Source organism: Diadema setosum, chromosome 11 (assembly GCF_964275005.1).
Source record: "Diadema setosum chromosome 11, eeDiaSeto1, whole genome shotgun sequence".
Taxonomy (NCBI): domain Eukaryota; kingdom Metazoa; phylum Echinodermata; class Echinoidea; order Diadematoida; family Diadematidae; genus Diadema; species Diadema setosum.
The window spans coordinates 15,765,801-15,792,438 of record NC_092695.1 but is presented as its reverse complement, the minus strand read 5'-3'; the positions used below and the strand labels follow the sequence as shown (position 1 = coordinate 15,792,438).

The 26,638-nt window shown below is 37.8% G+C and overlaps 1 protein-coding gene across 2 annotated transcripts; it reads left to right on the top strand.

Moving 5' to 3' along the window:
• Nucleotides 1–26,638, top strand: LOC140235217 (dnaJ homolog subfamily A member 3, mitochondrial-like). 2 transcript variants are annotated; one of them, XM_072315249.1, is made up of 11 exons: nt 1–189; nt 6,096–6,241; nt 7,579–7,662; nt 8,755–8,973; nt 10,789–10,941; nt 11,558–11,705; nt 12,311–12,504; nt 13,139–13,254; nt 17,030–17,127; nt 19,617–19,751; nt 20,843–20,981. In XM_072315249.1, exons 1-10 carry the CDS (start codon nt 3–5, stop codon nt 19,709–19,711), a joined length of 1,440 nt encoding a protein of 479 aa, XP_072171350.1. In that variant the 5' UTR covers nt 1–2; the 3' UTR covers nt 19,712–19,751; nt 20,843–20,981. The 2 variants fall into 2 exon arrangements, with proteins under 2 accessions (XP_072171350.1, XP_072171349.1); XM_072315248.1 differs by lacking the exon at nt 19,617–19,751 and having other exon boundaries at nt 20,843–26,638.

Sequence of the window (26,638 nt, the reverse complement as noted above, 5' to 3'; positions counted from 1 at the left end):
ACATGGCTGCTGCTGGTGCGCTGAGATGCATGAGGGCCTCCCCGATGTCGTTGCGTGCTATCTTCGCCCAAGTAGAAGTCAACCGTCCAAGAACCTGCAAAACTCTTATATTTGTAACTTCCAGAAATTTAGCAACGTCTGCAAGAAACTCACCGCGGTTTACCTCCTCGTTAATGACAAACAGCAAGGGTAATTTATCGAATGCATGCTTATGCTTATGGTAGAAGAGGCGAGTGTGAGTGAGATTTAGTCCCATGTGCTGAAAACGATGTTATGTTCAAATTTATACAATACGTTGACGAGACGGTCGAGACCTAGCCCCGGAGACCGCGCCGCTATAGACCGTTGGGGCTGGTTGCAGTTAGTCGAGACCTAACTGCGACCAGCATCCCCATACGCATAGCGTAATCATGGTAATGGGGCTGCGCACTGTAGCATTCAGGATCATGACAGAGTGGTATCGCGGATAAATATCAACTTAAAATCGAAAAATTTCTTCAATTTGACTTAGGCCAAGTAAAAAAAGAAAGTAGTTTCTCGTCCGGGTTTTTTGAGCAAGGCGATGAGGGAGATCCTTACTATTTGATACAGGGCTGCCAACATTGGAAACTATACTTGAGAGTGAGACTCCCATAGGCCAATGCTATAATTTCGGAGTCAAAATGAGTGAGATCAATAGAAATGCATGCAAATGAAATAAAGTTTGAGAGTGAGAAAGGACCAAAATGAGTGAGTCTCACTCTCAATGAGTGAGAGTTGGCAGACCTGTGATATCTTACTATTTTTTCGAGGATTGTCAAAATGAAAGTAATGATGTGTTTCTCGTCCGGTAATTCTGAGAAAGGTAACGAGAGAGGGCTTTACTATTTTCTATATCCAATTTATGAAATGAAATATCACTCTGGTAGCTGTGTTATGAGAGACCAGGTCCCAAGTGTATGTCTTGCCTGCACTCTGTGCATTTTCAAACAAATATATATATGTACCATACTTGAAATGAAACTTCATGCATGCAGAAATACATTTGCTTTTTCTTTCCACTACAGATGTCAAGGGAAAATGACCATCTTAAAACTGGTATTTAGTGTTGTAATGGCATTTCTGATACCAGTGTACTTGCAATTCTGATGTATTGTGCTATTAATTGAAACAGGTATAAAACATGTCTTTCAACAAATGTACGACTGAAATAAATTCCATGATATTCAAAACACTGCTTTATTTATCATTGGTGTTTGTGACTGTTTGTGTCCACACACACATTCAACTGGAAACTGGCTTGTACAATTGCAGATGTATGTCAAAATGATACTGATATGGCATTATAGCATTAAACATTTAAAGATGTTTCTTCATGTTCTAAAAAGACATTTGATAATCAATTTTTGGATGATGAATGATTGTATACCACACTACAGATGATACGACTCACGGCCGTGTCCATGAATTTACAGTACATCGTAAGGCTGCGTTCACATAGAAGTACATGTATTCGGTATTTGCTATTCGCTATTCGGGCCCCGAATACCATCACCCGCACCGTCAACTCACCATCCCATGCAGTGAGGATTTCTTCCTCCTACATCCTAGCAAATCTTATTAGTTCTAAACTGCATCAGAATGTCAGTCTACATGCTTATTTTTGCTAAAGGGCAAATCCAGACCGAAATTATCATTACCGTATTTCATAAACGAGAGACGGTATACGCTGCAAGAAAATCGAACAAGTTCGATTCCCACTTTGCTATACTTTTCGCAGCTATTCGGTACTTTCGAATACGTGTAGTGCCCTCCTATGTGAACCGGTGAGGAAATCCTATCGTTCGATTCAAGCTATTCGCGTGCCCTCGAAAAACGAGCCCGAATACCCGAATAGTATACTTCTATGTGAACGCAGCCTAAAGAAAAGTATCCCGCAGAAATACGAGACAAACCAGAATCCATGGAAAAGTTATTTACTTTGTAGATACACCCATTTAATAATTCTACATTTGCTGGAAAAGCGCATTCATTTTATCTTCAAAATGTAACAATACATCGCCGTCAGATGCAACGTTACAGAGCGTACAGAGTGTACGGGCCTCTACACAGCTACATAATACACGCACACTTTGCCAATAAACGGTGCGGCACGGCCACTGCATTACCGTACCTTCCGACACTGCCAGTGTGAGAAGGTTACCAGTAAAGGTGAACTATCAAAAACAGGCTTCGGGCAACTTTTGGTTCTGCCAATAAATACCGGTAGTCCCTTTCTCTGTTCGAATTGATGACTGTGTCAAGTGTGACTCGGTCGAGAGGAACCTTGGAGAGCTACAATGAATTGACAGCCAGCGCATGTGCACACGTCGCATGCGCACAAATCAAATCCATTGACCGGATAAGATGTCTGTGTGCGCATGCGCTGGCCGTCAATTCAGTGTAGTGTGTAGCTCTCCCAGGTTCCTCTCGACCGAGTCACATTAAGTCATCAATTCGAACAGAACGGGACTAGACTATCTATTGGCGGAACCAAAAGTTGCCCAAAGCCTGTTTTAAATACTTCAAATTTACTGGTAAGTCTTCAAATTGAAGAAATTTTTCGATTTTAAGTTGATATTTTTCCACGATACCACTCTGTCATGATCCTGAATGCTACAGTGCGCAGCCCCATTACCATGATTACGCTATGCATATGGGGATGCTGATCGCAGTTAGTCAAGACCTAACCCCGCCTCGGGGCGCTCCTTCACACAGTTATTCTGTGGGAGCGTTCAGCTTGTCGCAGTTGGTCGAGACCGAGACTAGTTAGCGTATGTGGTGTGCACGTGTGGATATTTACTGTGGCTGGCTGTGTGTGTGTGTTAGCGGGATGAGGGCTTCCCGGCACTGCACTGGCCCTTGTGGGTTAAAAGGGACTCTAGAAATTGTTTTGCCGGGCTCTGTTATAGTGTTGATCGCATCCTGATCATGATTAGTATTAAAATTTAACCATTGTGGTTTTTGAGTCCTGCGATCCTGGAGGCCCGAGGCAAGGCCGGCCCTGAGGATAAACTGCTGCCAACACTCTGCATGACATGGCATGATGAGGATTAACCTTTTTTTTTTATAGGGTGTATAGATTTAACTACCACTAATGTAATTTCCTATCCATGAATTCTAGATATCTCAAATTGCACCAAAATCACAGAAAATAATTCATGGATTATTTCCAATCGCATGAATTTGCACCAAATCAGTTTTCAGGAAGCATTAATATTGACAGGTACTTTCATGTTGTGGCTCAAAACAACTCAACCTCACTCTTTGCCTTTGCGATTGATTATGATGTATGCTTCCTTTGCACTGAAGCTGTGAAATTAGCCATGTAATGTTAAACTGAATGATATCTGGATCTGGATCTGGATCTGTTACTCTGAAAAGCTTAGGTTGAGCATCAATCAGAACGTGACTGACTGGAGTGCCGCTCAGTCCAAATGCAGATGCCTTTGTAGAGCTGTTTTGAAAGCATTTGTGTTTATTATTGATGTAAGTTTTTCAGGCAATTTGTTCCACTCTCTTGCCATTTGGGGAAAATATGAGAATAGATGAGGTTGAGAGTTCGATCGTGAAATCACCAGTTGTTTAGGTTTACAGCTCCTAGTTCTTATCCAGTTGTTTACAAAAGATTTCTGGAAACTCAATATACATATGCACTCTATATATTTAATTAACTATATTTCAAGTAACTAACACTGGAAGTTAAAATCTTTGTTCAAATATGGCAAGTTGAATGAAGTCGGTTGACAATTGCAGTTCATGGAGCGCGCACATACAAACTTTTCACCAGCAACTTCTTTCAACTTGCCATAATCATTGTCTACACTGATTTTTTTTTTGCTCTTGGTAAAGTGGATTGACAACTCTGAACTGGATTTGGTATAAATTTGCAGGAGAGATTGGAAATGTGCTCTATAGTATTAATATTTCCTGTGATATTGGTGGAATTTGGTTATAATCAGGGAGGTGAGAGGAAAAGGAGTGGGCACTGGATTAGTGTCTTTTGAACCATCCTCAGAGCCGCACTCCCCAAGAGACCACTCCACTAACTAGATTACTGCCGCTTGGCCGCACAGTGCACATGCGCAATCCTTGTCAACAGGCTGGTGGGTCTCACCCCTCCCTGGCCAGAACCTGGATTAGTCCTCGTGGTACTGGGTGGTACTGACCCAAGTGCATTACTGGTGCATTACCCATTGCTGTGCCTGCAAACAACACTGGTGAATTGTGATGTGCAGTGAACTGGTTGCATGGTCACATTTTGAATTTTGCAGCTAGTATTCAAGGTATCATAATCTATGTGCATTTACATGTCCATGTACTATAAGATTTCTTGGGAACAAATGTACTTTGCATGCTATTATGGTGAAATAACTTTTACATGAAATGGAAACAAATTAACACAGACTTAAAAACATTTAATAATAATGATTAGCAGCACCAATAATAATATACTGATTGTAAGAATATGAAGGAAACATGAACAATTGAGTAGTGGAACACAGGCCCTACAGTGTAATAATGTCTGATGATAATAATAATTTTATATACCAAGCTAGCACAGAAAATACCAACCACAACAGCAACAACCATCATAAAGATACCCATTCTTTCAGCTTTCAAATAAGAATAAAACAAAAACAGAGAGACAGACAAAAAATAACAAAACGCCATGGTGAATATCTTATCAGGCATACAGTGATACAGGACATGTGAGATACAGTGTAGTTCAGCTATCACTGAACTCTCACATGTTTTCACCATACACCAGGCAAGGAGGCAAGTTATTTCACCAAGATTAGGTCCTATAGTAGTCTTCATCATGACCACTCTCTTGTAGATTTGAGCCCTCCTGCCTCAATCTATCCCCAGCATACAACAAAAAAACATTCAAATAGTGTTTTCATCCCCTAGAGAACTAAAATTGCTCACAAAAATATGTTAGTGGGACCAGAAAAAACATGTCTTGGCGGATGTACGCAAGTTTCCCAAAAAATATGACAAGAGAACCAACAAGAGCGAACAATGAAGTGATACATCAGACTAAAGAAAAACCCCAACATCTGCTGATCTACAGGTGAATTTCGTCAGCACTAGTCAGGATTTACACTTGACATTGCGTCGTAATTTGATTAAAACAAGAACAAAACAATGGCTATTGTAAAACAGTTACATTGTCAAAACTCAACTTCTTCTTGGCCGATTTTCAAAATTTTTGTATCTATCGAGAGCTGAATTCTTAGACTAGCAGGTCCCAAGAGTACATGCCTTGTGAGCCTGCACAAAGAATGTAAAACCCTCATACACGTCCTTGTGAACACACACAAGTCAACTGGCCTGTCCATACAAGTACTCCTAACGATAGAGGGCCAAATCACCGCGGCCCCGAGGATCGAACATCAAACAGCAGTGATAACGATCAGACTGACCTCGTTACGTAAGAGGTCGTTTACTTGTTCGTTGGGGCACTGATCCCTTGTAATCCTGTGTTGAGTGATAGGGGAAACCCTGAGGGCAGAGTGCCCACTCCTTTTTGTCTCACCTCCCTGTTATAATGTAGAATTTGAGATATATCTACATGGATACAAAAGTACATAATTTGTACTATTAATACTAACATGAACACTTTAAATACAAAGTAGTAGTTCCAACCAAACAATCCATATCCATCAAGAATACGTGTACAAACTGTATAACATATTAGAATAGATTTATTTATTGGAGCTCATATTCATCAATTGTGATATTGTCTCTTGGTCTAGTGTCTTAAATCACTAGTCATTATAAAATTGGATGTCAAATTATGTTGGTAAGCATAAGGCAGGTTACAATGTATCACAATTTGGAAAGGAGCTTCTTTTCAGTGATATTTTAAAAGATCTTTGCTGCATTACATACTGTATGTTCTGTGTGGGGTAGAATTACAGTATGATTGAATGACTCTTTAAACTGCTTTAGCCACTGAATGTTACAGATACTGGTATTACATTTGTACACACCAGATTCTATCTGTGTACTTGTATGACAACTTTATCATGATTGATGGTATCCTCTTATATTTTCCTCTGTTCATGCAGTCAGCTTCAATCCTGTCAAAAATAATGTCTCCTGTCATGGCATACATACAAGCAGCGCCGTTCTAGCAGGGAAAAAAGATCTGTATGAAGTGCTTGGTGTTCCAAAGACAGCAACACAAAAAGAAATCAAGAAGGCATACTATGAGGTGAGATTAGGGTTTTATGCTTATCATTTATAATTGGTGGTTGTGATTAAGAGGTGTATTATTCAAGTTTGAATACTTTTGCCTTGGTCTAATAGATCTGAATGGTCTTATCCTCAGACTGCCTTAAATGTATTTGAGGTCATGCCATAAACCCATGAATGAGCCTTTAATGTTTTCTTACACAAAAAAGATTGACACACCACATGAAAAGCATATTATCAAACATAGTATAAATCTCACAATATTAGTATGTCTGTTCACAAAGTCATCATTATATGACCCAGTTATTTACTTAGAATGAAAAACAGACAAGTAAGGAAAAAAATCTCTAGGCAATTGTGTCTTACTGTACGAGCTGAAATTTTCGCGGTGGTTTTATTTTCGCAAATTTCGCGAATCGCCTTTGAACCGCGAAAATAACAACACGCGAAAATAACAATGCACAAATAAGTAAGTTCAGTTAGACCCTCGCAACCGCGAAATTAACAATTCGCGAAAATGTCCTCCAAGTAGCAATTTGCGAAAATATCTGTACGCGAAAATTTCAGCTCATACAGTATGTTCAATGATGTGTTCAAATGATGAATATGCCAGTTGTTTGTGTGATAGGGTTCATCCTGCAGATGCCTTAAAGATCAGTTTTGCTCATACTATTTTATGTCCTGCATTGTTGAGTCATTTGCAACGACCATTAATGAGCATTGTACTGTACCGTATGTCCAAAAAAAAAAAATTGCAATGGGACCCTCCGCAATGATAGCTTTTAAAATAGTGAATCATTCCAAATACAATTTCAGGGTAGGAAAATATAATTCATTGCCCACATCTTACAGAAAACCCCATTCGATTTGCTTCAGTGGTCAAAGAGAAATCAGGAATTTTGTAGAGCATGCCAGGAATCTTTTCCCTCCAAGTTCTGTCTATTGTGTTCAGACACAAGAGCATCCAAGCACTATTAAAACTTGGAAGAATCAGACTCATGACATGCTTTACAACAATCCACATTTTTCTGTGACTGCTTAACCAAATTGAATGGGGTTTTCTGCAAAATAGAGCTAAGATGTATTTTAAGACCCTGAAGTAGCATTTAGACAATTTAATCATATTGGGTGTTGTCAATGCAAAAATCTGATGGTAGTTTTTTTTTTTTGGACACACTGTACAAGGTATGTGAATTCAATGCTAAAATCCATCCATTCAAATAGAGTAAGTTTTTGTGAATATGCCTTTGCACCTTTACAACGTAAGTACTCAACCACTGTCCATTTAAAACAAACCTTCTGTATAGAATGAATATTTCAAAATGAAAGTTTTATGCCTGTTTGCTTATTGTATAGCTGGCGAAGAAATACCATCCAGACAGGAATAAAGGAAATCCAGATGCCTCCAAAAAATTTGCTGAGGTTGCTGAGGCATATGAGGTAAGAACTGTATATATTGTAGAAATGAAAGGAATTGATTTCTTGCACTAGGGCAATTTGTGATTGAGAGTAATGTTGTTCATAACTTGATTTCTCCACAAATTAAGTTCACAAACGTTGTTGATCAAGCCTTATTTTGCAATAGATATGTGGAGTGCCTTATTTGAATAAAAGAATCGTCTGCATAGCATTCAATATTTAATTAAAGTGTAATGCAGTTTCTTGGCCCAAGTTTGCTGTCATATACCTGCAGTTTGAATGACTGAGCACTGCATTTTGGATATGAATTGAATGATAATTGAAAACTCCACTAGATTCATTCTACATTCAGTACCAGTTTTCTAACCACACATACACAAGGTATTTGGCAAGTTGTTACATCCATTATGTGTCAGCATGCTTTGATTTGCATTTGGTTATGTAGCCACAAAACTTTCTATTTGCAAAGAGCTGCATGTGTTATCTTACTTGTACTTGATAAATCATTATTTGATTTGTTGGCATTCACAGTGTAGTTGTAGATTATGTTTAATCCTAAAGGTTCATTTTCTAGATTGTTTGTTATTCTCTTCTCAACAACAACAACAACAACAACAACAATGGATGTCACATGAAAGTGTCTTTTCCTATTCGCCTCAGTTTGAGGTCATTTGGCTGAATACATTGGCATAGGTAGATAACAACTGCTCCAGTCTAAGAAGTCTTCATTCTGGCCTGCATTGCCATCCATGGCTTTATTTGCTTGCCTGTCAAATCAAATGTGCTCTACAAGTGACTGAACATCGCAGCTGGGTACATGGCCCAAGTTCTAAGTGCCATTTGCATAGGAAAAATGGAGATAAGTGAAGAGCAAGTACAAATACATGTAAAGTGAAAGCAATGATAATTATGACTTCAGAAACAATCTTGTATTAAATGGAATATAGTGTGTGTTACTTATTTGCAGTTCACAAAGACACTATTGCCATGGTTGCTGTTATGTTTGTTTGGTTTTTTTTTTTCACAGGATGTGTACATCATTGTTTGGAAAGATGATTTTAGTGTTTTTAGAACCTTTTTTAAGAGTGATATGTTGTTGATCAACTCTCGCAGGTCTTGAGTGATGACACCAGGAGGAAAGAGTATGACACCATAGGCCAGGCAGGCTTTGGGGCTGGTGGCATGGGTGGTGCTGGAGGTTTCCAGGGCCAGTGGCAGCAGACCAATTTAGACCCAGAAGAGCTCTTCAGAAAAATCTTTGGTAACCAAGCCTTTGACCGAGGTGGCATGTTTGATGAATCTGTGTTTGGGGGATTCAACAGGGCACATGAGGTATGTGCTGGTCATTGTTTACCATGAATATGTGACACTTTCCATTTGTATTTGAACTGAAACTAATGATATGTTGTGATGGTACCCTGATAAAGTTACATTTGTCAAGATAATGCAAAAGAAAGGTGATTTGCCTGAGAAATAAGAAATATCAATATTCAAAATTTCCAGCGGTAAAATTAAAAGTTTAAAAGAAAATTGTTTGGAATTTGAACTTTTGGTACAGTATTCATCGCATAATCGGGACAGGTTGGGAGTAGCAAACACGGCCCCTTTAAGCGAGGTGCCCGATTTCGCGATGAGCACTCACCATACACTAACGGCATACGACATGTACATTATGTAGTGCACACACACACACACACATGCATACTGACGTACTGTACATGTACATGAATACACGTCCACGCTACCCCTCGGCGCGACCCTCTAGCTGTCCCTGCATTCTGTGTAGTGTAATCGCAACCGGGTTCTTCTTCTGTCGCCTCTCTTCGAACACAAAATATGTGAATTAAAAGCTAGCACTTTCTTAAACATACGTAGAATTCTTGGACACGTAGGGCGTTCTGTATAAATACATATCCACAACCATGGGAAATGATTACCCAGAACTGATGTGGGAACGTCAATGAAAAGTCCTTCAATCATTCAATCATCACGGCTTGATTGTTTACTTGCCGCGATCACTGCACTGTACATGTGTTGTAGCGATCTGGCTCGCCATATATACACATGTACAGAAAAGCAAAGGCGGGCAGCGAGCTGAAATGTACGTGTACTGGATGGACGGATGTCAAAACACACCAGTCCGAAGCTTGCTTTGTAAGTTTGATGTAAACGACAACTGATAGGGAATCTTTGAAATATATTATTGTTGTGGTATTTTGGTAGATTTTTTGTGTAAAATATCAACAAAATCAAAGATCGCTTGAAGAAAAATTGTCCCGTTTATCAGAGGTCCCCGCCCGATTATCCAGTGAAAATAACGTGCATTGGAAATGTTTCTGGGAAGCGTATGTCATTTAAGTGAGGTTCCCGATTATCAGATGCCCGATTATGCGATGAATACTGTACTAATGAGACATGTTACTATGGTGTTAGAATTTACTTGTGTGTAAATGTCCCACCCATAGATTATTGGTTTTGTTTTTTTAGTTTGTTGGTGTGTGGTGAAGGCATTATGTTTTCGGGATTGTGGTTCATCTTGCATCTCATTATGACGATTTAAGAAAATTAATACATAAGGTGTAAATTTGCCGATATGATTTTTGTGAAAAATCTTGAAGGGTCAACGGTCACATAACTTGTCCAAAGAATAAAAAAAATCAAATAAGATAAAGAGATGCTGTAACCTAATCTAGGAATGTACACTGGTAGAATACTTATGAGGAAGTTTTGAAATCATTTAAAAACAGAAAAAGACAGTAATCAGTACCATGAATTTAAAGTAGTAAAAGGCTATGGTCACTGATTTTTCTCCCCTCCTTTGCGCATATCTTGATGGAGGGAATTTAAAACTGACGGATATTTGATATTTTTACTATATCATACTTGCTTACTAGTGAGATTTTATCAGATTCAGTAAGATTTTTTTTACGTTGAAAGTACCAAAATCAGATTTTCTGTCAGAGAAATCAGATTTTTAAAAAATATTTAGATATACCTTTCATGTGTATTTTCTGAAGATTTGACCAAAAGTAAGATTTTTAACTTCAGTTTGCATATAAAATAAGATTTTTGCAATCCACGAGTAAGATATTTCATCTTGAAATGTTGGCAGGTATGCTATATTAATAATTTTTTATGTGTACCCAGGTGATGATGGATTTGTCATTCAGTGAGGCAGCACGTGGTGTCAACAAGGAGGTGACAGTCAACATTGAGGACACCTGTGAACGTTGCAAAGGTTCTAGGGCAGAGCCAGGCACCAAGTCATCCCCCTGCCACCAGTGTAATGGAACAGGACAGGTTAGAAAAATAGGACAGAGATTTGGGAACATTGGATTAGTTTGCATTTCTTGGAGGGGAATGGGTTGTTTCTCAGCTACAAAAATTAAGTTTCAGGAAATTGAGGAGAAGACAATCAGTACCGTATTTTAGAAGATACAATACATTGCTGACGTATGTGGATTTTTCAACTCTACTTGATCAAGAGCATATAAGACATGAAATACATACACCAATGTCACTTTGAATAGAGGGAACTTTTTCAGGAGATACTGAAAGTCTCCCTCTAAATTTTGTGCATCGGATGACATACATAAGATGTCATTTCCACTGCATATGATAAAATGTTGGGAAACAACAAGCAACACTCCAATTTCTCTATATATATCTGCTCATACAACTTTGTCATGTTATTTAAAGATTATTTCTGCAAGTTTGTGCAGGATGATAATCATTTTTAGTAATTCATATATCAACTGTCATTAGGGACATAGTGCAAATCTTAGCAACAAAGTGTTAAAAAAAGACTCTTGCAAGAACGTTTGATAAAGATATTTTTTGTTGCTATGTGATATGGATAGGATTAATCACAAAGATTGATGATGCACTTGTTTTTAACTTTGAATTAATCCTGCAGGAAACTGTTAACACTGGACCATTTGTGATGCGGACAACCTGTCGGCGTTGCCGTGGCACTCGTGTAATTATCAATGTTCCATGTATAATGTGCAAGGGGGCTGGACAAACATTGCAGCGGAAGAAAGTCACAGTGCCAGTTCCAGCTGGTAAGGCAGTCATAAAGATGTCAAAAAATTCTTGGTATTTACCAGATATTTCAGTGTAATTCAAGACTGTGTTGACATGTAATGAGGACTGACATCTGTGTTTTGTTATTATTTCTTTCTCCTTTTTTTTTTTTCCTTGTATGTTGGGGAAAGGATTGGAATGGTAGGGTCCAACCAATTACATTTCAGCTATCTGTATTAAAGCTTTGTCTTTATGATTAAACATGAAGGAATGAGTCATGCTGCATAGTGTCAGTCCCTCATACAGTACATGATAAAATCATGCTATGTGGGGCATAGATCTTTGGAAAAATTAACCATTCAATTGACTTTGCATTTTACATGATTTATATATACAGTATGTATGTATATCATTGGCTTCATTTCATTTTTTTCTTTTTGGGGGGGGGGGGAGTTGTTACACTTCACTGATTTTTTTTTTTCTATTAGTCAGAGGGTTATGAAAATTAGTTAAGTTTATAAACCACAACATATTGGCATACTAAGAATTGCATTGTACATCATAAACTGATGGATAAGAAAAGGTGAAAAATCATAGTGTATTTAACATACATCTGCGTAAATACAATTGACTTGTGCACCAGGCATTGAAGATGGACAGACAGTGAGAATGCCCGTTGGTAGTCAGGAGCTCTTCATCACCTTCCGTGTCGCCAGGAGCAACCAGTTCAGGCGAGAGGGGGCCGACATTCACTCTGATGCTGCAATCAGTTTCACTCAAGCCGCGCTTGGAGGCACCGTGAAAATCAGAGGAATTTACGACACCATAACACTAGATGTGAGTCCTACCATATTGAACGTGGTCGTTGTGTACTTCATAGTGGGATTATAACTCGCCAAGCTTTCCCTACCCAGTATTCTGTCTAAATGTGCATTGTATGAGAGAACCATTTTCAAACTGTCATAGGTTTTCATTGCTGATGTGTACTGAAGTAAAACTGGTTTATGCTGTAGCAAACTTTTGTGGCTCAGGGGATAAGACTGTCAACTCTCATTCACAAAGTCCAAGGTTCAACTCCCCTGGCTGTAGCAGTTGTGCCATTTGGCAAAGCACTTTATCCTCATTGCCTAGTCTTTCAAAGGGAACTTTAAGTTTGTCAGTCCCATAATTGCTGGCTTACAAACATTCTTAACTACCCTTGGAGGAAAAATAAAAAAAAATCAGTAATTCTAAATCATATTCAATTTTAAAAATTCCAGTCTTAGTATTCAAAGCAACAAGGAAATTACAGTACCATATGAAGGTCTTATAGATAATCTCATAAATGTTTTTGCCATTGTCATTTTTGGTCCTGATGAATATAATATCAATTATTTTTGTAAAGATTACATAATAAGAAGTCTTTGTGAACGTCATATCTCATACTGGGGATGCACTCTTTGTCTTCTCTTCTTGCTCTGATTTCATACAGATTCCAGCAGGCACCCAGTCACATGCCAGGATACGACTGCCAGGGAAAGGTATCAGCAGAGTCAATGGCTATGGTTATGGTGACCATTATGTCCACGTCAAGATCAAGATCCCCATGTAAGTTAAAGTGAAGTCAGACTTCTGGGAGTTTGTCATGCACCAAACATATAATTTTTACACTTGTTCAAGGGAAAAAATCTTCACTTTGAAAACAAACACTTTGGTCTTTGGATAGATACCATGTGGTTTGATTCATGGACTGGCAAAACATGCAGTAATATGAATTGCAACACTTGATGAATGGTGCTGGTCTCATGTTATACTTAATACATTACATTTGATTTGAGTTTAAAGGCATTGTTTACCATTTGTAGATGAAACAAAAACCCAGCTGTCGTGCTTCAAAATGGTTTTAAATTGTGAGTTAGGGATAGAAACAACCAGTGTAAAAAATTTAATCAGTATAATCAACGTGAAGTATTGTTAAGTGTACAAAATGTGATCAATAGTTTTAACTATAGAAGCACTCTGAGAATGCAGACCTCCGCCAAGCAGCTCATTTCCACCACTGATCTTGTTCTTCCATAGTGATTAGTGATTTTCACCCATACATATGTGTGCTGAAAGTCGCCCAATTTCCATCCCAATATAGAAGCCTTTTGTTATGTCATCAACCTCCGGCTGTGCGGCGCACCTTGCCAAAGCAGAAACTAGAGCATGCACTTTAGTGCGCATATGAAAATCTCAACAATGCGCAGCTTGAACTCCCATGTTCATTGACCCCACCTGCCAAAATATTGGAAATCCTTCATAAAATCCACAAAAATTGCCGGATCACTCCGAAATGTTATCTTCGCTTAGTTGTGTCATTCTCAACCTTTTCTGTAAGTTTTATCTAAATCCATGCACAACTTTTTGAGTTATTTTGCACACAGACAAACCAACAAAACAAACACCAAATCAAACAAAACCCCCTCCCTTGGCGGAGGTAATAAATTCTTTCTAGACTTAACCCTATTCTAACTGGGCTATTTGAGACCAAGTTTTTACTGAGGGGGGTCAATTTGACCCCCCCTTCAGATCTCGGCCGCCGATCGCGCGATCGCCGCGAAATTTTGCCTGAAGATAGAGCTGGATGTCAACTACAAGATTACATGGTCATACAATAGAAAAATATTGCCTTTCTATTTTTAATGAATTAATTATGCCAATTTGTGCATGAAATCATATTTTCACCTATAACTCCGTTAAAAAGACTGGAGGATTGCTAAATTTTTGTGTCAGAATTCCTCAAGACACATCAAACAATTTTTGTGTAAAAAAAGTAGCAAAATCAAAATCAATTTCTTTTGTTTTCTATTGTTTTGTCAATTTCTTATGTATTTTATTGTTTTTTCGACCTTTTGTTTTCTATTGTTTTTTTGCCAAAATTTGTTGCAGGCACTTTTTCAGGCTTATCTACACTAGAATTGATTAATTTCAGTGGTTAAAAGTTGAAATAATCTTATTCATATCAATTTAACCAAAAAACACAATTTGCATTGGATTTGCACACGATATCATGAATTTGAGCTGTTTTGGGGTTGACATGCATATGCAAAACATTACGTAACTTCAGAACGGTGTGCCAGGACGCCGCAAATTTGGTCTCAAAATATGTGGGAGACTTCAATGAAAAAAGTTGTGAAACGACGTGGCAAAATCTTTACGCGTTGCGAACTCGTGGCGCGAAACGTCGACCCAGTTAGAATAGGGTTAACCATCTACAGTTACGGTTTATTGAGGAAAATAGTGATATCTCCTTATATTTTAGGCTTTAGTGCAATTTTTTTTTTTATGATAGGGTGTTATGTGATACATCTGACCTACACATATGCATCAAATGTGATAACTCAAATCAAGGAGGTTCAAGAGAATGGAGTCACAACTGTCATATTTCCTTTGAAGTCACGTTTGATGCCGCCACTCGAAAGTATTTGAGGCATGTGGGAAACTGGATCTGCCGCGCAGATAGGAAGACAATTGACTCATGTCTCATTGCATAATCATCAGCCACTTTCTAACGAAAATATGTCTTTGTGATGGTAATTACTTTTCGCCATCCCTACTTATAAAAGATAGGTGGTATATACTGGTAAAGACACGGGGATGCGCGAATAGAAATTGCGCAAAAAATGATGAAATGAAAATGAAAATTACTCGACTGGCCGTGCCCGGCCACTAATCTGATATATCTATTAATATATAATTATACTCGAAGATTATTCCATATCAGTTTTATTTGGAGGAATCAAGTGGAAAAGCGATAAAACCGGCTTTCCAGGAGGGTACAGTTTTAAACACTTTCACATGATACAGCTCTGATTTACACTTTTGCACATATTTGATGCATCACGCGTTACCCCGGGGTACCGTAGTACCCCGGGTTACCGCATTGTGTAGTGCCACCTCACGTCCACTCGAGGACAGCCAGAGAAAAATGCATGCACTGTGTGTGCATGTACATAGCATTCCCATGCCACTGCATGTTATACTATGCGTGCATGGAAGCTGCGATACCACTAGCGTGTGCTTTAGTGCAGTGCAGTGCAGTAACTAGCGCGCGCTAGCTCCAGCACCAAAATAATTTCCTCTTTTTGGCACCCAGGGTACAACCTTCTTTAAAAAATAAATAATTCAACAAAATGGCTGATTTTTATTTGGTACCCCGGGATACCATTTATGTCATCATTTCTTGAAGGGATTGACCTTTGTTTAATGAGCTTTATCATTAAGCGAGATTTCGTTTCATTTAATAGATAAACAAGCAAAATAAAGCCAACATTAAGTTAACGTTCAAAATGAATCTTCAGATTGCTCACCAAGACGGCGGCATCAAACCCCGCCACCAAAGGCACAGATGCACCTGTGGAATTCTTTTGTACATCAATAGAAAAGTGACAACTATTTGAATAATTACAGCCAGTTGGAACTCCATCTCTTAAACCTCCTTGCTCAAATATTTTTTAAATCACTACTCCCAATGGTAAACAATACCTTTAACCCTATTTTAACTTGGCTATTTGAGACCAAGTTTTTACTGGGGGGGGGGGGATCAATTTGACCCTCCCCTCCCCCTTCAGATCTTTTTGCGTGAAGATAGAGCTGGATGTCAACTACAAGATTACATGGTCATACAGTAGAAAAATATTGGCTTTCTATTTTTAGTAAATATGCAAATTTACGCATTAAATCATATTTTCGCCTATAACTCCATGAACAAGACTGAAGGATTGCTAAATTTTTGTGTCAGAGTTCCTCAAGACACTTCCAACAATTTTCTTGTAAAAAAATAGCACAATCAAAACTTGTTTCTTTTGTTTTTTATTGTTTTGTTAATTTCTTATGTATTTTATTGTTTTTCGACCTTTTTTTTCTATTGTTTTTTTGCCGAAATTTGTTGCAGGCACTTTTTCAAGCTTACCTACATTAGAATTGATTAATTTCAATGGTTAAAAGTTGAAATAATCTAATTTATATCAATTTAACAAAAAACCACAATTTGCATTGCACTTGCACACGAAATCATGAATTTGAGCTGTTTTCGGGTTGACATGCATATGTAAAACATTACGTAACCTCAGGACAGTGTACCCGGACGTTGCAAATTTTGTCTCAAAATATGAGGGAGACTTCAATGAAAAAAGTCATGAAACGACGAGGCAAAATCTTTGTGCGTTGCAGAACACACCCACCCATCCACACACACACACAAAATGGAACAACAAAAAGTCGCCAGACATGGATATTTAGTTGAGGACAGATTCTGAAAGAGCAGACTTTAAGCTTTAGTATCCTGTATAACTCCATGAAATGGGGTGAGATGATAATTGACTGTATAATGTTTGCCCAGGTCTCTGTCAAGCAAACAGAAGGCTCTCATGATGGCATATGCAGAGGAAGAGTCTGGTGTGACTGGGACCATCAATGGGCTGAGCAAGACACAGGATGGTGAGTGGAGCAACAGTACTACATTATACCTCTGTCATAACCTTAGTGACCCATTTGAAATGGTACTTGCATTTCGACGTGGTAGTCCATTAAATGGGCATTCCGGACGATTTTCATAATTTCACATCATGTAGTACATAAATCAACAGCTTCATGTATAGATTTGTAGAATTTATTGTGGTTCTTGAGCAGAGAAACAGTACTTTCAAAAACCTTAAACAAATTACACTGAACAAAGATGATGACATAGGAGCCTCACATATCTCAGAAATGTAGCAGTGTCATTCCATTACAATACCACATGCTTGCAAGCTCACCTGTGTGTAATCTATGCATGCCTTCTTCTTTTGTGCTGCTTCCTTGAGCCACATCTCATGCATTCTTATGATGAGGCTGCCATGTCATCATCCTTGTTCATTGCAATTTGTTATAAACTTCGAAAACATTCTTATTTTTCATCCCAATCATTATAAATCCTCAAACTCTGTACCCAGCATAACTAATTTATATATATTCAAATGTAAAAATTTGAAAATCATCCGGAGGTCTCCTTTAAAAGCTGATTGGACTGTTTTTATGCACTTGTCAATCATAGTCCCAACCCCTGGGTAAGCAGGGATGGCAGGGACTTGCATCTAAGCTGAGCGAGGATTTTTGTATTTATTTTTTTATTTTTATTTATTTTTTTATTTTTTCCCGGGTTGCTCGGGTATACACCAGGGTTTGTCAGGGGAAGTTCATTTATATTGCGCAGGTGGGTTTGGAATATACTGAGATATGCAGACAGACATTTACATTGGGTAATATTTTGAGTGCCTCAAATGCTGCCCAGTCTGTTGAAGAGTTACACATGACTTTATGAACAGCTGAAATAGAGCAACCCAAGTGGGTTTCCTAATTATTGTTAATTTCAATAGCTAAAGTTGAAATCTGCAGATGATAATGATTATTCTTGTATTTTTGTGTATTTTTGCCCCAATGCGGATGAAATATTGACAATCAGTTATACTTTGTTAAAAAGTAGGGGGAAAAAATGGGTTCACATATTGGCACTTCATATTCCAGTCGTTCGTAAAGTCATTTGTAACATGTAACTTTATGAACAGCTTTATGAATCCTAAAAATGCAACCCGATGCAAGTCCTGGCCATCCCAGGTACCCTGGGGTCAGAACTACAATTGTCAATTGACAAGTGCAATACTACTGCTTGCATTCTTTTTTTTCTTCTTTTTTTTGCAATTTTTTTCTTTTTTTCAATTTTTTGCCTTCCACTTTCTTTGTTAGTATATTATTATGCACTTAATAAAGTTGAAATACAATGATGGCCATGTACAGTATGTGCAAAATATTTGCACAATTTTAGTGTGTCAGTACATCAGATGGGCTTATTGCCAGGTCTATCTAACTCAACAGTCCTTGGTTCTTCAGCCACGCTTAATGCTTCTCTGCTGAAAACCTGTTGAAGTTGTTATCTTTATTTATCAGAAATTTCTTCTGATAAGAGATTAATAACTTTTTCTTGACAAGCATAATATCCTTTTGAGGGATTCTGCTAGATAGATCATATACAGCCAATAAAGTATGTAAATAGAAAATTAGATATGTATAAAAAGATCATCAGAATCGATTATACTCATGTAACTTTAGGTCATAACTAATGGAGATGCCATATTTGTATGTTCAAATGTGCATGGTTGGTCACTGTTAAAGGGACTGTACAGTACTGGTTGAGGTGGGAATTCACGTTTTAAACATTCCTAAGTGAGATAATGAGAAACCTCTTATGAAATATGAAAGAGCATGTAATTTTAAGAAGGATTCGACGTTTATTTGATGAAAACTGGCTTTCAAATGGCTGAGATATCAAAAAAAGTGATAATGATAAAAGGCGACAGGCCACGCCTTTTATTAGGATCTCTTTGTTTCACCTTGTTTTTGGATATCTCAGCCATTTCAAAACCGATTTTCATCAAATAAACTTTTGATACCCCTTAGAATTGCATGCTCTTTGACATCTCATAGAGTGGTTTCTGAATATCTCGCAAAAAGGTTAAAAAGCTAAATCCTCACCTCAACCAGGAAAGTACACATCCTTTAATCATAACTTATACAAAAGGTAAGTCAGCATCAAACATTTATTTGAAAACAAAGGTTGGAAGGGAGTAGACCCGTTGGTGGCAGGAGTAGAATGTTGCCAGACTCTCATAAATATGGTAATTTTGATCAGTGTATTGTCAAAAACATGAAGGTTAGAACTATAATTGAATGAGTTGGCTCACTGATGAGGTGATGGATTACTGGATGATTAACAGATCAAATTAGTTCCTGGTTTATTAGTGGTCATAATCTTAGACAGTGCAGAACTGCACAGTTTCTCAACATGGCTCATAGCAGAGGATAAGTGTTTATATCATTCAAGAAAGACATTCTTGAAAGATGAATGATTCCCCTTCAGTATTCCTTTTTTGTGTTTGGTCCATTCAATGCAGACAAGAAATCAAAAGAAGAACCTTTAGGTGAAAGTGATGAGGAGAGCGAGCCGGGTTTCTTTGGGCGACTGCTAAACAGAATCAGAGGCAATTAACCTTGCTCTGCCTGCTCCATTACACTCAAGATATCTTAAGGTGCGTGGGTAGTTCAATTTTTCCTCTGTTACTCACTGATTCTTATTCAGAGAAATGAGAAAAATTTGCCGCTGGTCATGTGAACATTTACATCAAAGTTTGCTGTAAGGCATTATTAGTCATTGCATTAAATGAACCCATACAGTTTGTTACAATTCTGACAATGTTTGAAACAGAATTTTATTGTACAGTTTGCATTGTCCCATTGTTTGCCCGTCTTGCTCTCACCCATGTATGACAAGTGTTCCGTTCTTGTCACTAGTTTGATTTGGAAGACGTGTTAAGATGGAAAAATGAGTAATTCTGAAATTTATTTGCAACAATCACTCACTCACCCATTGAAGAAATGTAATTACTTTGTGAAGTTATTTCTTCAGGTTATGCTGACTAGTGATAACTCAGCCGTATTTGATCTCCATGCCCACTCTTTCCTTATTAAATTCTATTGAGGGATAAAGTACCAGACCACTAAGGGAAAGAGTGCAATTTCAGACTGCCATTTCAGGCTCATTTGGTTCTCCTGCCAGATGCTCTAATTCTTTGTGGATACCAAAGTATATGTTCATCGTTTGCAGTTACCTTGTTTTCTTCCAAAATCAAACTGAATGATTTATGTTTATGTAATTTTTAAATGCTAGTTGTATGATAGCAAATGCAAAATAGTCTGTCTCCTTGGGTGGTGACATTCTTTCATGAACTATTCCAGAGTTTCCACATTTATTCTGTTGATGTAATTTTATGAATTCATCGCATATTTAGAATTCTTGATCAGACTGTCATCTAGTCAGCCATAATATGTGGATTAATGGCATACATGTATTATTACTTTCATGTTTTGTAAAGTCTAATGTTTTCCCAGTAAACAAAGGAGTTAATAATAGGATTATAGGATTTGAGACTACAAATCATGCATCAAAACATTTTCTTATCAATATCAATTTTCATGCATGGTGTGTATGATAGTGATCATTTTATGTTATATGTGGTCAGAATCTATTGCTGTCGTAAAGTATTCTACATCTCACATTTTTGACAATCTGAACATTTGTTCATTTATTTATTCATTTGTTTTTGCATGTGTGTATCACCAGGTGCAAATATTGTCACAGATGATCCAAATGGAGCTGTGGGACGGATACGCCTGGCCCTAAACACTCCCAACACACAAGACTTTGCCACCAAAGTAGCTGATGACATCACTGAGAAGGAAGACGATACGAAGCGATCACGTAAATCCTAGAGTTGATCACAGTGCATGGTCAGATGGACAAATTAAACTGCTACTGTACAGCTGTGCGACATCGTGTGTAATTTGCTAGAGTTGCTACAAGATTACACATAGGCAGATTCAGTTTCATATCCAGGAAACACCACCCTGTATATTTGGCTGAATGAGATACAGGCACATCCCAGTATATTGAACATTTATACAATGAGATGTTATTATCGCAAGAAGATTTTCCTCGTACCGTACGCATATTTTTACGCAAATGTGAATGGCATTACCTGCTCAATAAAGCCAACTTAATTTGGAAATACTCAGCTAGATATTTGAAGCATGAGATGATTTCTGTAGTAAAGCATGCAATATTTCCATTTCTGGCTTTGTTTTTTACAACAGGATTAAATGAAGTGATTAATTGCCCAGTGCTTATGCTACAAGGATTTACAGCATCTTGTATACATTATGGTCACAAACATGTGGAGCATGTTGAATGCTCATCACACACAAGAAATTGAGAGGTAACACTCACTGTGATGTGTGCTGTATTGGTCCTAAGTTTCCGTTCTGTAGCTTGGGGGTGTAGCGTACCATCTACCAATTTATGCACTAGTCTTAGGCATAAGTGTGTGACTGATTTTTTGGCCATGATTATCAGATGCTTTCACTCCCATGTGGATGGTAAGAATCCATGGATAGCGTGTCATTGGAAGCTATCACAATATCCTCCACCCCATCTCTCTCCTTCTCCATAAGATGTTTGCAGACCCACAATAAACTGAGTACCGTATTCATGATGAACAGTTAATTGGTTGTAATATGAGGTTAGAAAACAAATACACGTGTGCAAAAGTAGTATTCATTGTAGTCTGCTTCACACAAACTGATGCTGTCATTACAGATTTTTCACCTCCAACTGGTGCTTGATTTGTAGCAACAGTCTGTAGTCGTACATTATGTGTAGTATTTATGTAGCGACCTATGGGCGTCCCATCTAATGTAAATTTTGTTATAAAGAGAAAAATCATCCTACAGTCCCTTTCATCTTGGTTTTAATGGATGTTTCTGTACTAACCTTCTTTTACATGTTTTGTTTCATATCAGGTTATATTTGGTTATAATGGTAAATTAATTAGAGTTCTTGCTGCAGTGGAACAAAGTGATGTGGTAGGTGGAAATGCCAAATTTTCGTTATCATTATCTGATGTCTCATAAACGAATACTTCTGCTTTTCAGTTTATCACTGACACAGACTGGCAGTAGTCATATATATTGTTGCAAGGACGACAAGACCTCGTATCTGCAAAATGTCAAATGTTCTGGAGAACAAAAAAACATGGCAGCCAAAGCACTATATCAAATGGGATAGCCTTTCATTTGACATGCCATGGTGGCTTCATTTTTGGGGTAAGACAGCTAGGATTTGGACAGGACATCACTGAACAAATTACGTGTATCTGGCCATTAAAGGGACTTTACAGTATTGGTTAATCAAAGAAAGTCATTTTCACCAAAATTTAAGATACAAGGTCTTGTCACCCCAGCGTCGATATGCACTAATCTGTTGTGTATGTGCAGTGTACATCCCAAATTCTAAGATAATGACAAATCTTAAGAAGCATTAGGGTGTACTGACAAAAAGTGCATTGTGTATCCTAATACGCATTACAAATGGTTCATACCAAGTGTGTAAGCCACACATGAGGATGAGAAATTCTGTTTAAACATGTACATTGTACTGCTGGATACCCGTGAGAATTCCTCAGCTCCAACACTAATGTCACCAGAGCATTATTCATCGAGTGCCATTATATGTCATAGTCATTGTGGGCCTTTAAAGGGATGGCATATTTTTGGTTTTCATGGGGATTCAGATTTTAACTTTTTGCGAGATAATCAGAAACTGCTTATGACATATCAAGGAGCACACAATTCTGAGAAGTACTCAAAGTTTCTTTGATGAAAATCTGTTTTCAGATGGATGAGATATCCAAAAACAAAATCAAACAGAGATGTCACAATAAAAGGTGGGTCCCACTTTTTATTAGGACCTCTTTGTTTCTGGATATCTCGACCATTTCAAAACTAATTGTGATCAAATAAATCATGAAATAATCCTAGAATTGTATGCTCTTTCACAATTTATAAGAGGTTTCTCATCGCACAAAAAAAAAGATTGAAACCTGAAGCCCCATCTTAAGCAAAAGTGTACCATCCCTTTAAAACTCGCTGGTGAAAATTGTGCTCCTTTTGTCCGTTTCAGGAACTGCAGAAAGCAGTACCATTCAAAATGGACAGTTTACAAGATTGTGGAAGAAACATGATTACTTTAATTGATGGCAAGGTATCTGTTGACATTGTGTGATATATTAATGTGTATACATGTATTTGCACAGATACACTAAAACACATTTATTGATGCATTAAATTAGAAGAAGTGCTTACATAAACTTGTTTATGGTCTGTGGTCGAAATTCCCTTGTTTTTCTTCATACTTATAGTAAGAGAAAAGTCTTGTCGTATGTGGAAATTCATAAATCTGCTACGGTATTTGTCATTATAAGAACAGTATTTCCTTGTTGAAGTGTGGTGCACTCTGGTTATAATGAACATGATTATAATGAAACTCTTGTTATAACGAAATAAGAATTCAGGTCCTAAGATTATTATTTATATATCTTAACATGCTTTTTTGTTCAGCTACATGTATATATGATGGAATTTCGATATAACAAAAGAAAACTGCCCGTCCTGAGGACTTGACTATAACGGGAGTTGCCTGCACATGAAAGTGACTGGCATTATGAATATTGTTGGCATTTTCTATTGTGGTATGATCTTTCTGTGTACTATAGCCTGGCCATGTGTACTGATTTTTGTCGAGCCCACCGGAGGTGAGGGGAGACTAAGGGATCGCCTGCGGCGTCTGTCCGTCCGTCGTCCATCCGTTGTCCGTCCGTCGTCCATCCGTTGTCCATCCGTCGTCCGTCTGTCCGTCGTCTGTCCGTAACGCTACAAAAACTTCAATAACTCTTTACTCTGGGCTTCAATTGCAATCAAACTTCAAGGGAAGAGGGGTCATACAAAGTTTCACATTTTACCATATATGAAGGTCACCCAAGGTCAAAGCTCACAGGCAGGGGTCAATAAACTTTAGGGCCCAATGTTAAAGGGACATTCCGGACGATTTTCATAATTTCACATCATGTAGTACATAAATTGACAACTCCATGTATAGATTTGTGGAATTTATTTTGGTTCTTGAGTAGAGAAACAATACTTTGAAAAACCTTAAACAAATTACACTGAACAAGGATGATGACATAAGAGGTTCACATATTTCAGAAATGTAGCAGTGTAATTTCATTACAATACCACTTGCTTGCGAGTTCACCTGTGTCTAATCTATGCATGCCTTCTTCTTTTGTTCTGCTTCCTTGAGCCCCAACTCATGCATTCTTATGGTGACTCTGCCATGTCATCATCCATGTTCATTGCAATTTGTTCTAAATTTTGAAAATATTCTTATTCTTCACCCCAATTATTACAAATTCTGAAACTCTGTCCTCAGTATAACTAATTTATAGTTGTTCAAATGTAAAAATCTGAAAATCATCCGGAGGTCTCCTTTAAGTTTTTATGGCGCGTTTCTATTATGGGTCATAACTTTTGATCCATAACTCCATTTGTGACCAAACTTGGATGGTAGATGTCCCTTGGGGAGTGGATGGTCACCACAAGGTCAATGGTCACAAGCATGGTTCAACAAACTTTTAGAGCCCAATGTTAAGTTTTTATGGCGCGTTTCTATTATGAGTCATAACTTTTGATCCATACGTCCGTTTGTGACTAAACTTGGATGGTAGATGTCCCTTGGGGAGTTGATGATCACCACAAGGTCAAAGGTCACAAGCAGGGGTCAACGAACTTTTGGAGCCCAATGTTAAGTTTTTATGCCGTGTTTCTATTATGGGTCATAACTTTTGATCCATAACTCCATTTGTGACTTAACTTGGATGGTAGATGTCCCTTGGGGAGTGGATGATCACCACACGGTCAAAGGTCACAAGCAGGGGTCAACGAGCTTTTAGACCCCAATGTTAAGTTTTTATGGCACGTTTCTATTATGGGTCATAACTTTTGATCCATAACTCCATTTGTGACTAAACTTGGATGGTAGATGTCCCTTGGGGAGTGGATGGTCACCACAAGGTCAAAGGTCACAGGCATGGGTCAACAAACTTTTAGAGCCCAATGTTAAGTTTTTATGGCGCGTTTTTATTATGGGTCATAACTTTTGATCCATATAAGTATAGGTCCGTTTGTGACCAAACTTGGATGGTAGATGTCCCTTGGGGAGTGGATGGTCACCGCAAGGGCGAGACCCATTTTGGCACTTGCCTTGTTAATAATAGCACTCCCAACTCTATGATTCACATGTTCCAAATTTTACACATTGGGTGTGTAACATGTCTTTACTCATATAAAGTGTACACTTGGTAAGCTGTCAACCACACCAACCCTCCCCCCCCCCCCAAAAAAAAAACAAACAAACAAACAAACAAACAAACCACAAACACACAACAACAACAACAAAAACGAAAAAAAGGAATGGTTCTGGCTCTAGCTGTGCAAATTGACTGATCTGGAAAACTGTGACATATATTTTTGTGATAGCAAATGTTGTGAGATCAAGCTTTTGCTTGCTGTGTTTGCAAGAGCAGTTTCTATTGTTATGGTATCACATACACAGAAGTAAGACACATACAGTGTACCATGTTTTTGATGGCAAAGCTAGTCATACTGGGATTTTCCAGTGAGTAAATGAGGTGATGAGGCAAAGTGATTTGATCTTCCTCAGACATGACTGAAACGCAGAACACACATCACGTATTAAAAGGAACACACTGTTAAAAATTTAATGATTGGAACTGTGACTGTATATGACGGAATACAAATACATTCATTTCATACATATCACAAGAAAGCTCTGATTGTATATTTTAACTTTCTGTAGGCAGTTTTTTAAACAGGAACAAAGACAAATATGTTATAGTCATTGCAAACATACTGTGCTTCTTGGCAGTTTAATGTTGCATTCAAGGGTTTCAGTGCTTGACATGTCATGCTTTACACATAGAAAGTTTGATAACCTGAAGAAACGCTTCTACAGTGTTGCACCATTAATACATTATTGCATATTTCTTCTGTTCATGTAAAGTTCTTCATACAAAAGAGATTGATTAGCATTACATTGTCACATGACATTTAAAAAAAAAAATAACAACATTGTAGCACCATGCCTAAATCATATATTGACAGGTTTAAGCCACATGATTGGGTAGTATTTAAGTAAGTTGAGCTACATTCTTTGATGCTGTACAAAAGTGGTCCACAAAACGTATTCACACACAAATAGGCATAATGTGATTTTTTCCCCCACAAGCTCTTAATCCTTATTAATTTATTTTTTGGAAGTATGATAGTCATAATACCACTTCATTTTTTTTTCTTTCTTCAGCATAATGGGTTCTGAAGATTCAAATCATACATGAACTTGTGCTTGGTGCATTATATTCTTTAGGTTCTGTGCATAAAGCGATTTTAAATGCAAATTATATGGAATGAAGGAGAATTGAAATAAAAGCAATATGTATACACATAA